Source organism: Phascolarctos cinereus, unplaced genomic scaffold, assembly GCF_003287225.1.
Source record: "Phascolarctos cinereus isolate Bilbo 61053 unplaced genomic scaffold, phaCin_HiC Scaffold_1;HRSCAF=81, whole genome shotgun sequence".
Taxonomy (NCBI): domain Eukaryota; kingdom Metazoa; phylum Chordata; class Mammalia; order Diprotodontia; family Phascolarctidae; genus Phascolarctos; species Phascolarctos cinereus.
The window spans coordinates 52,364,822-52,379,681 of NW_027555514.1; the positions used below are offsets into that span (position 1 = coordinate 52,364,822).

General features: G+C 39.7%; 1 protein-coding gene across 3 annotated transcripts in view; it reads left to right on the plus strand.

Moving 5' to 3' along the window:
• The window catches only part of LOC110209191 (phosphatidylcholine translocator ABCB4), a 112,815-nt gene that overhangs the window by 52,045 nt on the left and 45,910 nt on the right, over positions 1-14,860 (plus strand). For all 3 annotated transcript variants that reach the window (XM_020987482.2, XM_020987487.2, XM_020987483.2), the window contains exons 11-16: positions 2,947-3,057; positions 3,266-3,391; positions 4,588-4,791; positions 6,101-6,271; positions 10,154-10,315; positions 13,132-13,305. In XM_020987482.2, the coding sequence (XP_020843141.1) occupies positions 2,947-3,057; positions 3,266-3,391; positions 4,588-4,791; positions 6,101-6,271; positions 10,154-10,315; positions 13,132-13,305 (948 nt within the window). The remainder of the gene's footprint in view (positions 1-2,946; positions 3,058-3,265; positions 3,392-4,587; positions 4,792-6,100; positions 6,272-10,153; positions 10,316-13,131; positions 13,306-14,860) is intronic.

Genomic DNA, 14,860 nt, shown 5'->3' on the forward strand with positions numbered 1-14,860 from the left:
TAAGTGGCAGGTTTTAAACCTAGTGTCCGGCTCCAAATCTTGGATACTTCCCAGTGTCCCGTGTCACGTCTGCAGCACAGGTGTTGTTAGTCCATTCTCCCGAAGTATCTGTGGACAGACCCACAACTAGAAGTAAAACAGAGGACAGAGTCGGAGAAATGCATGGGGGAATAGACTAACAACCCATGATAGCCATATTACAAAAAAAGGGTGAGAAAATTATACTTCAAAGGGCACTCTGATTTGATCAGTTCTCTCTCTGGATGTGGATAACATGCATTTCCTGTGTTAAGAAACACTCTTTTGTACCTCAAATAAAGCCTAGTAAGCATTTATTAAGCTCCTAATAGATGCCAAACACTGTGCTAAGCACTCAGGATACCAAAAAGAGAAGGAAGGAAGGAAGGAAAAGAAGGAAAGAAAGAGAGAAAGAAAGAAAGAAAGAAAGAAAGAAAGAAAGAAAGAAAGAAAGAAAGAAAGAAAGAAAGAAAGAAAGAAAGAAAGAAAGAAAGAAAGAAAGAAAGAAAGAAGGAAAGAAAGAAAGAAAGAAAGAAAGAAAGCGAGCAAAAACAGTCCCTGCTCTCAATGAGCAAACAGCTTAGTGAGGAAGATAAATACAAATAACTACATACAAACAAGACGTATACAAGATCACCTGGATGTCATCTCAGAGAAAAGGCATTAATATTAATTAAGGGAATTGAGAGATAATTCTTGCAGAAGGTGAGACTTTAACTGAAGCATGAAAGAAGCAAAAAGATGGAAGTGAGGAAAGAGGGAATTCCAGGCTGGGGGACAGGCAATGCAAATAGAGATTGGGGGGATGGAATATCTGATATGAGAGGCAGTAAGGAGGCCAGAGTCACTGGACCCACTGAATCCTAGGGTATGTGAAGGGGAATTAGGTATAAGAAGACTGGCAAGGCAGAAGGGGGCAGAGCCACAATGGTAGAGTACAGGCTGGGACCCAGCTGAAGTATTTCAACATTCCCATCCAAACAACTTTAAAATACACCTCAAATCAAATTTTGGAATGGCAGAGCCAACAGAAGGTGATAGTGAGATATTTTTTCCAACTTAGGAGGTCAGTAGTAAAGGTTTGTGATATGGTAGCAGGGGCCAGTGGTCATTGGAGGCACCTGTCACAGCAGCAGCAGTAGCAGCTTTGGGAGCTCTCAGTCCAGAGATGGTAAGGGGGTTGGGCAACTGTTCAGAAAGAGATTACAGGCAACCCTTTGCTGGAACTAGGACTTTGGTGGTGCTAATTGGCAACTCCCTTGCCCATAGGCAGTTCTGGGTTGGAGTTCCAAGATGGAGACAAGCGTTTGTGATCAGTCACGAGTTAGCAGGGGATCTGGTGACAGTTCCAGGGCCACAAGGAGTGGGAGTGCTTGTGGTTATAGGGGAACAAGGGCCCTACCTGGGGAAAGACCAGAGCATAGATCAAGAGAGCACACCTCTACCCAGATCACAGCACCTTGGAAACATTGAAAACTTGCAGACTCCCAGAACTGGCTCTGAAAACAGCAGCATAAAAAAGCCTAAAGCTTGGGACAATATTTCTCCATCCCCAGATGAGCAAAGCCCAACTTTAATATAAATTTCAAAGTCAAGAAATAGACTTTAATAATGCGCAAACAACAAAAAAAGAACTTGACCATTAAAAGCTAGTACAGTGGCAGGGAAGACCAAGACATAAACTCAAAGGAGGACAACAATGTGAAAAAGCTGCAAGCAAAGTCTCAAAGAAAAATGGTAATTGGATGCAAGCTCAACAAGAATTTCTGGAAGAGTTTTTAAAAAAGAAGTAAAATAGAGTTAAAATTTGAAAAAAAAATGAGAGTGATATAAGAAAATTATGAAAAGAGAATAAACAGCTTGGTCAAAGAGACACAAAATACTGAAGAAAATAAGACCTTAAAAAAAAGAAACTGAAAAACTGATTAAATAACTCCTTAAAAAGCAGAATTAGCCAAATTTAAAAAGAGGTAATTAAAAATTAGAATTGGGCAAGTGGAAGCTAACAATTCCATGAGACCCAAGAAACAATAAAACAAAATCAAACAATGGGAAAAATAGAAGAAAATGTGAAATATCTCATTGGAAAAACAGCTGACCTGGAAAATAGATTGAGGAGAGATAATTTAATAATTATTAAACTCCCTGAAAGCCATGATCAAAAAAGCACCTAGACATCAAGAAATTGTCAAGAAAAAACTGATGTAAAGTGAAGAGAGAGTAATAGCAATGTTGTAATGATGATCAACTGTGAAGTACTTGGCTTCTCTGATCAATACAGTGATCCAAGACAATTCCAAAGGACTCATGATGAAGAAAATGTTATTCACCTCCAGAGAGAGAACTGATCAAATCTGAGTGCCCTTTGAAGCATAATTTTCTCACTCTTTTTTTTTCTTTTGCAATATGGCTATGATTTCACATGTATAATTGTTATTTTGCTTGCCTTCTCAGTGGGTGTGGGAGGGTGTGGGAGAGAAGGAGAGAATTTGGAACTCAAAATAAAAAGAAAAGAATGTTACAAATAATTTTTTAAAAAGAAAATAGAATTTAATTAAAAAAGAAGGCTGACAAGATAGGAAGGAACTAGATTATAAAAGGCTTTGGACATCAAACAAAATATTTTATATTTGATGCTGGAAAGGAAGGAGGAAAAAAGAGCCTCTGGGATTGTTGAATTAGTGGAGGGAGACATGGTCAGACTTACATTTCAGGAAGACTACTCTGCCAAGCTGTCTCAAGCATGCAGTTATAAATACAGTGTCTACTCTTGGCCTGGATGTTTGATGTATGATGAAGGTGCTGTAACCATGTAACTGTATTCAGAAAGTCTGGGTTTAGAAATTAAAAGAATAAATAAAAGAAAATAAAAGAAATAAAAGTATGAAAATAGTCAATGCATTTTCCCATGGCATTTGTTTTACTTAGAATCCTAAAATTGACAGTTTTTCTGAGGCTGGCCATAAACCGGACCACATCAAGGGGAATCTGGAGTTCAGAAACGTTCACTTCTCTTATCCTTCCCGAGCCGATGTCAAGGTACTGTAAGTCAAAGGAAGAAGCATTTCTGTCTGAGAACTGATTCCTTAATTGTGTGAATGTAATTACATTTAAAATTTTTATTTGAAGTTTTTTGAACTCATTGAACATTTTTTCAACACATTCACTTGTTTAGTGTTTTTAGAAATTCAAGTCTGCTGGGCTGTCTATTGGAGTGATATAATGGCTGTTCCTTTTTCTTGTGTAGATTTTAAAGGGCCTCAATCTCAAGGTTAACAGTGGACAAACAGTAGCCTTGGTTGGTAACAGTGGCTGTGGGAAAAGTACAACTGTTCAGTTGATACAGAGACTATATGACCCTTTGGAGGGCACGGTAAGACCCCTGAATGAGGTTTCCTTATTGCCAAAGCTTTGGATCAAGCACTTTTTTCTACAGGAAACACCAAACATACTTCTCTTGCTTGGGAAAGGTGTCATGATAGTACAATCAGTAGAGTTACTTCATTTTCATACTTTGTGGCAGCTAAATGGTTTCATGGATAGAATGCTGGATTTAGAGTCAGGAAGACCCCAGTTCAAATCCTGTCTTGGACACTTAGTAGCTATATGACCATGGGCAACTTACTTAACCACTCTGTGGCTCAGTTTTCTCATCTGTGAAATGGGGATACTAATAACACTCCGTCTCAGGGTTGTTGTGAGATCACATGAGAATGTTTGCAGAGACACTTTTCAAATGTTAACTGCTATATACATTAGGCATCTGGGTGGCACAGTGGATAGAGCACCAGGCCTGGAGTCAGGAAGACCTGAGTTTAAATCCAGCCTCAGATGCTTGCTGGCTGTGTGACCCTGGAAAAGTCATTTAACCCTGTTTACCTCAGTTTCCTCATCTGTAAAATGAATTGGAGAAGAAAAAGGCAAATCAACTCTAGTATTTTTGTCAAGAAAACGCCAAATGGGGTCATGAAGAGTTGGACACAACTGAAAATGCCTGGACAACAAGAAGCTACATAAATTAGTCACCCAGGGCATTCAGGAGCCATAAAATTTTGTTTCAGTCACTTGTCCATACCGGTGCAGCTCTGCATCTCACCACCTCTGCCATTCACACTGCCTGGGAAGATCTGTTTCATCTGGCCAATGGGTATCTGGGCAAAATTTGCAGGCAGTTTGGTGATCAGTGACAATGCTATTAGAACTGTGGCTGGGGCAGCTAAGTTGATAGAAGTCTCAGCTCTCTTTAATACTGGGGATGTTTATAGGGACAATAAAGATGGACTCCTAAGGAACAGATCATGGAACTCAATTTAACAATCCAGGCACAGCTTGGGTTTTTTTTGTTGTTGTTGTTTTCATTTACTCCCTAACCAGAAAAACAAAAAACAGAAACAAAACAGAATTTTCTCCCTGACTAACAAAGACCTTTTCTTGCTTGAAAACATTGCTCCTGTGTACATTGAGATGCCCCAAACTGACTGAGAATGGTGTGATGGGCCTCTGTCAGAGCTGGCATTTCTCAGTTGTCAGTTTCAGTTCTTGGGACGAGGATGTTTTCCTTTTTCTCAGATCCACATTGATGGACAAGATATTCGAACTCTAAATGTGAGGTATCTGAGGGAAATAATCGGAGTCGTGAGCCAGGAGCCGGTGCTGTTTGCCACCACAATCGCTGAAAACGTTCGCTATGGCAGGGAAGACGCGACGATGGATGAGGTCAAGAAAGCCGTCAAAGATGCCAATGCCTATGAGTTCATCATGAAACTACCAGAGGTAAAGGGATAGTTATTTTAAAAATGTATCTATTCATTTAGGAGAAGCTGATAGACACAATGGGTAGAGTCAAGAAGACCTGAGTTCCAGTCCAGCCTCAGATACTTACTAGCTGTGTGACCCTAGGCAAGGCACTTAACTTTTGTCTGCCTTAGTTTCCTCATCTGTTAAATGGGGATAATCATAGCACCTACTTTGCAGGGTTGTTGGGAAGATCTAATGAAATAATATTTGAAATGTGGTTAGCACAATGCCTGGCACATAGTAAATGCTATATAGATGTCAGCTATCATTATCATCACCATCATCATCATTATTATTATTGTTGTTACTGTTGTGGTTATTGTTATTGCTTTTACCTCCCAGGGTGGTTGTGAGGATTAAATGAGATATTTGTAAAGTGCATTGCAAACCCTAAAGCTCTATGGAAAAGCTAGACATTAGTGAGTGGAAAAGATACATTTTGTTTTTACCAACCAGAATCTTCCCAACCAACTCCCAGACCAAAAAACAAAACAAAACAAACAAACAAAAAAGAAAGAAAGAAAGAAAGAAAGAAAGAAAGAAAAGAAAGAAAGAAAGAAAGAAAGAAAGAAAAACCCCTATAATCCCTAAAAACAGGTAAAGAAGACCTTGAGCAGTGATTTTTAAAAATCTGCATTTAACATAAGGCAGCTTAGATTCTCTTTAGAGGTTAGAGGTGTCTTGCTAAATAAATCAATAGAATTAATCTAGCCAAAGTCCCCAGACTTTGCATGGTACAAAATGATAGATCGGATCATGTTCTATTACTCTTTTACAAGTGACAGGAATGGGGCCTGGGCCTGTGATTTTACTGATACGGTGATTTCCTAGGTGAGGAAACTTCGCCCACCCATGCGTGTTGTTACTTCCCCTACAACCCCCCAGTGTTGGAGCCTTGGGGGATCATAGTATATATCAGAGGCAGGCCGTGAGCCCCGTTCTCCTACCTCCTGGCCTAATGCTGTTTCTATCACACTGCAATAAAGATAACTTCTCCTTTGAAAATTCATAATAGCTAGCATTTATAGCAAACCTCTTTCCATATGGGTTTCCCCAAACCCTGTAAGTTTTGCTTTACATTTGCTCTTCAAAACAACCCTGGGAGTTAGGGGTTATTGTTATACCTATTTTCCAGATGAGGAAACTGAGGCTGAGAGAAGTGACTTGCTCGAGGTTACAGATAGTGTCTGAGGTAGGATTTGAACTCAGGGCTTCCTGACTCCAAGTCTGAACTCTCTCTCCTGTACCACCTTGCTACTCCTTCAGCTGCTCTCTGTGTTAACAGAAATTTGACACTCTGGTTGGAGAAAGAGGGGCCCAGCTGAGTGGAGGTCAGAAGCAGAGAATAGCAATTGCTCGAGCTCTCATTCGGAATCCCAAGATCCTTCTGCTTGATGAGGCCACCTCAGCCTTGGATAGCGAGAGTGAATTTGAGGTACAAGCGGCTCTGGATAAGGTCAGTGCATCCCAAAGAACCCAAAATGAGCAGCGTAAACTATAATGTAGGAACAAAAAAATAGACAGCCTTGCTTTCCAGATCTGGACTGGTAAACCAGTAAATGAATGAAAAATGGGCTCCTCTTCTGCTCCTCCATTAAACCCCCCATTCTGTCTCTGTACAGTCTTGCTGTTTTGAAAATTGAAGGTGTGTGAGATATGGGGCTCGTTATTTCAGTTAATTTGACCAGTGAGTGAGGTCAGGCTTGCAGATAGCAGGTTCTATCCACTTTCAGCATTCCCCTAGGCTATTTATTTATGGGACTTCGGGATCTATGTCCTGAGATTACTGTTAAAATTAAAATGGAAAAGGGTGATGTCATAAGACATTCAGTGCCAATCTGCTTCACAGAGGACTGTACCTTTAAAAAGACCTTGGTGAAATGGATTAAAGTCCAGGGGTGGGGAACCTGTGGCCTCGAGGTCACATATGGCCCTCTAGGTTCTCAAGTTAGGTCCTTTGACTGAAGTTTGGATTCAGTCAAAGGGTCACACTTGAGGACCTAGAGGGACGCATGTGGCCTTGAGGTTGCAAGCTCCCCACTCCTGGATTAAACAATCCTGCGCGAAGGGCTAGCAGAAATCCTGAGAGCCACCCATTCATTTTGCAGGTGAAGACGCTAAAATCAGGTGACTTGCCAGGAGTCACATAGGTGGGAAGTTGTAGAGCTAGGAGTGAAGACCAGGTCACCATGACAGCACGTTGCATGGTCTGCTCCTGCTGCTGCTGAGGGGAGGAAAAGTGTCCTCCTCACTGGTCACGTGGTTCCTTCGGTTTTGCTCAAGAAACGATCTTAGGAAGCACCTAAGCCTGGAGGTTTGCTGTGTCAGCTGGAACCAGCTAGGAAGAACCAGTTATTAAATTTGCAGTGTAGGCATTTATACCTCAGAGATCATCAAAGGCCACATATCAGGGCCTGATTGTCCAGACTTAAGAAAGTAATGGAGAAAACGTAATAATGCAAATTAAATTTTAAAGTGTGCTATGCTTACATCCCTTCCCCCATCCTGAGAGCTGGTTGTTAAATGTTTACAGCACACCCTTGCCTAAACCGAAGGAAAGGATCGCTATTGGCTATATAAAAAACAAAATAGCAACCTTTGGTAGGTATGCTACAGCATTACAATGTCAGCCTATCAGTCAACACTCATCCATTAATTTTTTTCCGTTTGTTTGTTTTTGCTTTTTGGTGAGGCAGTTGGGATTAAGTGACTTGCCCAGGGTCACACAGCTAGTAAGTGTCCAGTATCTGAGGCTGAATTTGAACTCAGGCCTCGTGCCAGAGCTCTATCCACTGTGCCACCTAGCTGCCCCAGCACTCATCCATTAAGCACTTGCCCTGTCCCTAACACCGTGCTAACATCTGGAGATCCAGATAAAGGAAAAAACAGTTCCTTATTTTCAAGGTGTTGCACTAGATAAAACACTGGACCTAGAGTTAGGAAGACCTGAGTTCAAGTCCAGCCTATAGACACTTACTAGCTATGTGACCCTGAGCAAGTCACTTAATGGCTGCCTGCCTCGGTTTCCTCATCTGTGACCATGGAGGAGAAAGCTCCAGCAGTTGGGGTGACTAGGAAAAGGATCCTGCAGAAAATAAGATTCAAAGAAGGAGAGAAGCCAGGAGGAAGAGATGGGGGTAAGGCCAGCCTGGGTAAAGACACAGAGATAAGAAATGGAGGATGGTATGCAGGCGCAACAAGAAAGCTAGGACAGCTGGCTCATAGAGTGCATGGAAGGGCATAAAGTGCAAGAAGACTGAAGATCTTGAAGTGCATAGGGAGTCCTTTCCATTTGATCCAGGGGGTAATAAGGAGGAACCATTTGAGGTCTTTTAAGGAGGTGGCATGGGCAGACCTGTCTGTGCTTTAATGATATTGCATTGGAAGCTAAGTTGAGGATGGATTGTGGATTGGAGAGGGGAGAGACTTGAGGTGAGGGGACTGATGTGAAGTCTACTGCAATAGTCCAGGTGAGAGGTAATGGGGGTTTGTGGTAGGATGGTGTTACATTAGAAGGGAGAAGGGAGCATATATAAGAGATGTGAAGGTGGAAACAACAATATTTGACAAAAGATTTGATATAGGAGGTGAAAGAAAGTCAGGGTCAATTAGTCTGGGTGACTGGAAGAATGGTGGAGCCCTCAACAGAAATGGGGAGGTTCAAAAGAGGGGAGAATTTGGGGGGAAAGATAATGAATTCTGGGGGCAGCTATGTGGCATGATGGATAGAGCACTGGCCCTGAAGTCAGGAGGACCTGAGTTCAAATCTGACCTCAGACCAAACCCTTGACACTTACTAGCTGTGTGACCCTGGGCAAGTCATTTAACCCCAATTGCCTTAAAAAAGAAAAAAAAAGTTAAGATAATGAGTTCTGTTTTAGAAAGGTTCAGTTTGAGATGCCTGGCCAACATTTAGTTCAAGACATCTGTAAGGTAGTTGGTGTTGTGGGTCAGGAGCTCAATAGGGCTACATACATAGGTTTCAGAACCGCCTGCATAAAGATCATTGAACCAATAGAGCTGATAGGATCACCACACAACATAGTGGAGAGGTCAGAGAGAAAAGGGCTCAGGACAGAGCTGTGGGAAATATCCTCAGTTAGTGGATTTGATGTGGATTTGTGTCCAGCAAAGAAGACTGACCTGTGGACAGATAGGCACCAGGGTCTCAAACACTGAGAGAGGAGTCTCCACAAGGGGAAGATGAGAAATGGTGTCAGGTGCGGTGGAATGCCTTAAATAACCTCCTCCGCTAAGTCAATTCTCTTGGCTATGTGGAAGTAGTTTTTGCAGCAATATTGTCCTGTTAGAATGCAGTTCTCAAAAATAAAATGTTCTGTAAGGCCTTAACTAAGATTTTGTATAGATGGGGTGACTAATTGATAACATTGTGTGGCCCTTGGTACAGAATTCTGGGGCTTCATCAAGTAGTCAAGTCAATACTTGAGAAACTTACTTTTTGAGGTGATTAGCTCTATCTGCAGGCACTACTGATGCCTATCTGTGTCCATGCTGTAGAATAATAAGAGATTATGTTTCTATAGTACTTTAAAGTTCACAGGTCACTTTCCTTACAACAGCCTTGTGAAGTGGTCATTGTCAGACTTCTTACTTTTATTTTGCAGATGAGGGAGCCATGGCACAGGTAGATCAAATGATTTGTTCTTGGTCACACAGCTAGAAAAAATTTCAGAGCTGGCCTCAGAATCCTTATTTCCAGATTCCAAACCCAGTTCTGCCACCCCTGTTTGGAAAAGACTGCAAAGTAGGCTGTAATCCCATCATCCTGGGAGCTTATCTAGAGTCGCTGTGAGCCAACATGCCAAGTGGGTAATCTTGAGCAAGTATTTAGCCCCTCTGAACCTCAGTTTCCTTGGCTGTAAAATGAAGAGGTTGGACCAGATTGGAGGATCATAGAACTAGAGGAAAAGACCTGAAACCATGTAATATGGCCCCCTAATTTTATAGACGAGGAAATTGTTAAATCACTAACCTAGGATCACAGAGGAAATAATTATCAGAATTGGAACCTAGATTCTCTGATATCAGAAACAGTGCTCTGTCCAGTAGGAGGTCTTATCCAGTAATGAATTCTATGATTTTATGATTCGTTATAAAATAAGCATTTGTTATATCAATTAATAAGGAACTAATAGTAACAAGTAGAATCAGAGAACTTCAAGTTTCTATTCATTATGATAGGGTACAAATAATACTTTTTTGTAGTTACTGTTACAGTATGATAACTTTGGTACAAAATGAACCTTTCATTCCTATAATTTCCTCCATCATATGCAGTCCCCCTCTTTCTTTTTCTCTTTCTCTCTCCTTTTCCCAGGCAAGAGAAGGTCGAACTACCATTGTTATAGCTCATCGTTTGTCTACAATCCGAAACGCGGATGTCATAGCTGGTTTTGAGGATGGAGTCATTACAGAACAAGGGAGCCACAGTGAGCTGATGAAAAGGGAAGGGGTTTACTTCAAACTTGTTAACATGCAGGTATTTCTCTTCTAGTAACTCCCTACTTGCTTTCTCTAAAGCATTGTGTAATTGCTTCTATAAACCAGGAGCCCCATGCCTGTAGTATTATTCCAAATGGGGTGCAGCAGATATGCCTTACTGGGAAATGATACCTAGTAAAAAGAAAAGAAGGATGGAGAAACTCAAAAAAATTGTATGCCATGATTGAAGTGGCTACTGACATACCTAAGAAGATTGACAACAACAATAATATTACCTAGCATTTATATAATACTTTAATGCATACAAATACTTTGTAAATATCTTATTTGATCCTCACAACAACCCAGGGAAGTCTCGAAGACTCTTAACTTGCAGTACAAGTATTCTTTCTGCATTGGTAGAGAGGGCTTTCTCACATTGATGAAATCACAGTTCTAGGAAGAAAACATACACATATATACCCACCCACCACATATATGTGTATAAAAGTATGGTGGCCTTCAGCTAAGCCTAAAATCGAGTGGGGTCACTTTGCAACACAGTCAACCAAAACAACAAATATTTACTGTGTGCCTACTACTTATAGTTAGAATAGCATTATATAGTGCTTTAATGCTTATAAAAGCTTTACAAATGTTAACCTCATTTAATCTGCTGTCTTTAAAACTCCATGCTAGGTGAGGAGGGAGACAGGAAGTTTAGATAAGACAAAGTCCTCCGTGCTTAGATGAGACAGAGTTCTGTTCAAGGAATGTACAGTCTTTAAGCAGGGATAAGACACCAACACAGAGAGCCATAATACAGAGTATGTTAGGGGCTGCACCTGGGACGTCAGCGGTAGAGGGCTAGTCACTAAATCTTTCTTAGCTTCAGGTTCTTTACCTTTAAATGAGTTAACAATAGCACCTACCTCACAGGATTGTTTTAGGGATGAAATACAATAATATTTCAATGCTTTGCAAATCTTAAAGTGCTACATTAATGCTAGTAGTAATAGTAGTAGTAGTAGTAGTAGTAGTAGTAGTAGTAGTAGTAGTATGTTGTCTTAAGATTCTGAGAGAGATAGTGTATTTATACAGAAATCACTGAAGGTCCATGAAAAGCTAAAAAGACTCACTTAGTTCAGAGCTCCTTTAGTCTCTATTCTCATCCAGGTGTGCAAAGCAGTACCCATTACATCCCCTGGGTGGTGACCATGCCTTGTGGTTCAGTTTCCCCCAACTGTAAAAGAGCTGGGAGAAAGAATACTTACGTGAAAATATTCCCAAGCCACTTCTAACTTTTAGATTGCGTGAGAGCTGTGGGATATGTTTTGGAACCTGTAAATTGAAGGGCTTCCTAAAAACATGTGGCATTTTGAAAAATGGCTCATCAACACTTCCAGTGCACCAAAGGCATTTTTACCTTTCTGCACTTATAGTAGTTGTTGTCTTTTGTTACTTTCTGAAGTTATATTGGGAATCAACCACTACAAGTTGAGTAAATGTCTGTCCCTTTATCCATTTTATCTTCATTTTTAATGCCCAGTTTAGAATAAATATCTTATTGGAATTAAGTGGTTCTCAGTGGATTTCTTTTAGTCTCTAAGTCAGTAACTTCCTTCGTGCCAGACATTGTTCTAAATTCTGAGGATACCAAGAATGGCAGAAACCCAATCCATGAATTCAAGGACCTCACATTCTAATGGAGAATGCAATATGCAAATAACTAGGAACATATATGACATATACATATGTACATATAGATATAGATATAGATCTGTTGCAAGATAAACTCAGAGGGAAGAGATGTTGGCAGGGCTGGGGTGTGCAGGAAAGGCCTCTTGCTGAGTCCTGAAGGGAGCCAGGAAAACCAAGGGGCTGAAAGTAAGGAGGGAGTGGAGAAATGCACCTTTGGGAGCTACAGGGAGGCTGGCATCACTGGTCTAGTGTTTGAAGGTTACAAAGTGCATCCACATATATTAATTCCCTCCTTTGCTCCATATAGCAACATTTTAAGATTTGAAAATCTCATATGACACTTTGTAATCCTTACAGACCTTGAATGCTGGACCTGAAGCCAATGAGAACCCACCTCAGAAACACTGTATGGCCTTGGGCAAATCATTTAACATCTCTCAGATTCAGTATCATCTTCTGTAAATTGGGGATAATTTTAGGTTGTCATGTGAATCAAATTAGGTTACTATACATAAAAACTTTCAGCAAATCTTAAAATGTGAGCCATTATTATTATTATTACTATATAAATTACTTATATTTTTGTTGTAAACATCTTTAGGATAGGGACTGTCTCACCTTCATATTTGTATTAGTACAGCACTCATCACAAAGTAAGTGTTTAATAAATGCTATTTCATTTATTCATCCATTTATTTATTATTAAGCTGACATTTGTAGAGTATTTTAAGGTTTATAAAGCATTTTACCTACATTATTTCATCTGGGTCTTACAACATCTCTGTTGAGATAGAGATTACAGATCTTATTAGCTTCCTTTTACAGAAAAGGAAAGTAAGCCTCAGAAATATTAAAAGATTTATTTGCATGTGGTTTACGTGTGGGTGATGAGGTCGGATTTGAACTTGGGATTCTTCCCTGCCATGTTGCATGCATTTTTATCCCCATTTTATTTGAAGAGTAACTAAAGCTTGGACAAGTTAAGCAACTTCCCCAAGTGATGGAGGCAGAGCCTATATTAGAATTCTGGTGTTCTTACTTTGAATACAGCTCTTCCCACTGATACCATATAACCTCAAAACTTTGTTTCTCAATCTGGAATTTAATTACATTTTCAAATCCAAGATTATACAACCAAAACCCTTTCATAACTTTACTTTGTATTTCTTTCAGACATCAGGATGTCAGATTCAGTCAGAAGAATTTGAAGTTGAATTAAAAGATGAGAATGCAACTGGGATGGCACCAAATGGCCTGAAATCACGACCTTTTAGAAATCCCACACACAAAAGTTTTAGAAATTCACGAAAGCATCGGAATAGCTTTGATGTAGCTCCGGAAGAGCTTGTAAGTTCATTAACTCCAATTAAAAGTATAATGACAGCACTATTTGTAGAGTCCTTAGCCTCAGTAACTGTTAACCTAGGGAGTCTTAAACTTTTATGTGTCATGGATACTTTGGACACTAGTGAAGCCAGTGGACCTACTCAGAAGAATAGCTTTATATGCCTAAAATATAATATATGGGATAAAAACGTAAACCAATTATACTGAAAAATAGTTATCAAAATACAGGGTGTCCCAAAAGTCTTGGCAAATTTTAAGATTTAATTTTTACTAAAATTAACTAAAATTTTATTTTTAAACAACTAACTCTGTGACCTAGAACTATCTTAAATTTTCTTTTAATTTTCAGAATGTTCAGACACAGAGGTTGAAAAACAAGCCTAGCATTCATATTTGTGTTTTGGACACCAGATCTTTCCAATTCACTTTGTGCCTTGGGAACAAAATCAACATTGAATTGTTATAATTAATAATAATACTGATAACAATATATTTATTTATATTGGATTGTAGACAGGTGTCATAGGGACTACTTTAGAAGAGACTTTATTCAGAGAACCTATTAATTACATTAAAAAACCTTAGACATAGCAAAAATGTGGATTCTTGGGAATTGGCCATGGAGATTTGGGTTGTGTTATTAAAACAAAGTAAAGGCCTAGCCAGCTGTGACTCTGGGGATCATTAGTGAGTAGCGCCCCAGGTAGGTGGGGCGAGCAGGAAAAGCAACTGCTTTGAGAGGTTGAACAAACAAATGATCCCTATAGTCTGAAAAATCCATGGAGACTGTAATCCAACCCACATGGACAGCCAGTGTTTTTCTGGACCCCAGCTTGGCAGAATGCTGCATGAACCTGTTGTTCTTCTCAGCCGTATCCTGGGAATGGTTTCTTCCCTTCCCCCCAGCCTCTTTTATGACCTTTCCCTCTCAAAATCCTTCAGATGGCTTGACCATTAATTTTAACAGTCCTAGGTTGAAAAGAAGCCATTCAGTAAGGATGTTACATTTGTAGTTTTCTTGGAGAAAACAGTCTAAAATATGTTCAAAATTCTGGTTTGGTTATCATTAGATAAAGATTGAGATGGTTTTCATCCTTATTTAGGCCAGAAAAACTCTCCCTACTAGAAATTTTTCAGCTCCATTGTTCTCTGTGGTGCTTGTTGGGCCCCAAGGAGATGCCAAAATAATCATACTTGTTGAGAGTCCTTCCCCTACTTAGGAGTTCTTGATCTTGGTCTCAAATTAGATTAGAAATGGATTGCAGTGATGATCTAGCCTCATCATGAAAAAGAAGAGAACTGATTTCCATTTTTTTCTTGTCTTTGGTGGATTTTTTAGTCTTCACATTCAAAAATATTCAGCAAGCATTTGTTAACTGTATCAATTAACTAGAATTTTTTTTAGTACCTACTATGTGCCAAGCATTGTATTAGGTGTTAGACATAAAAAAAGGAAAAAATTTGTCTTCAAAGAGCTTATATTTTAATGAGGGAGATATGTGTGTATGCATATGTATATCTACAATAATATTATATATTTATATTGATATGTTCA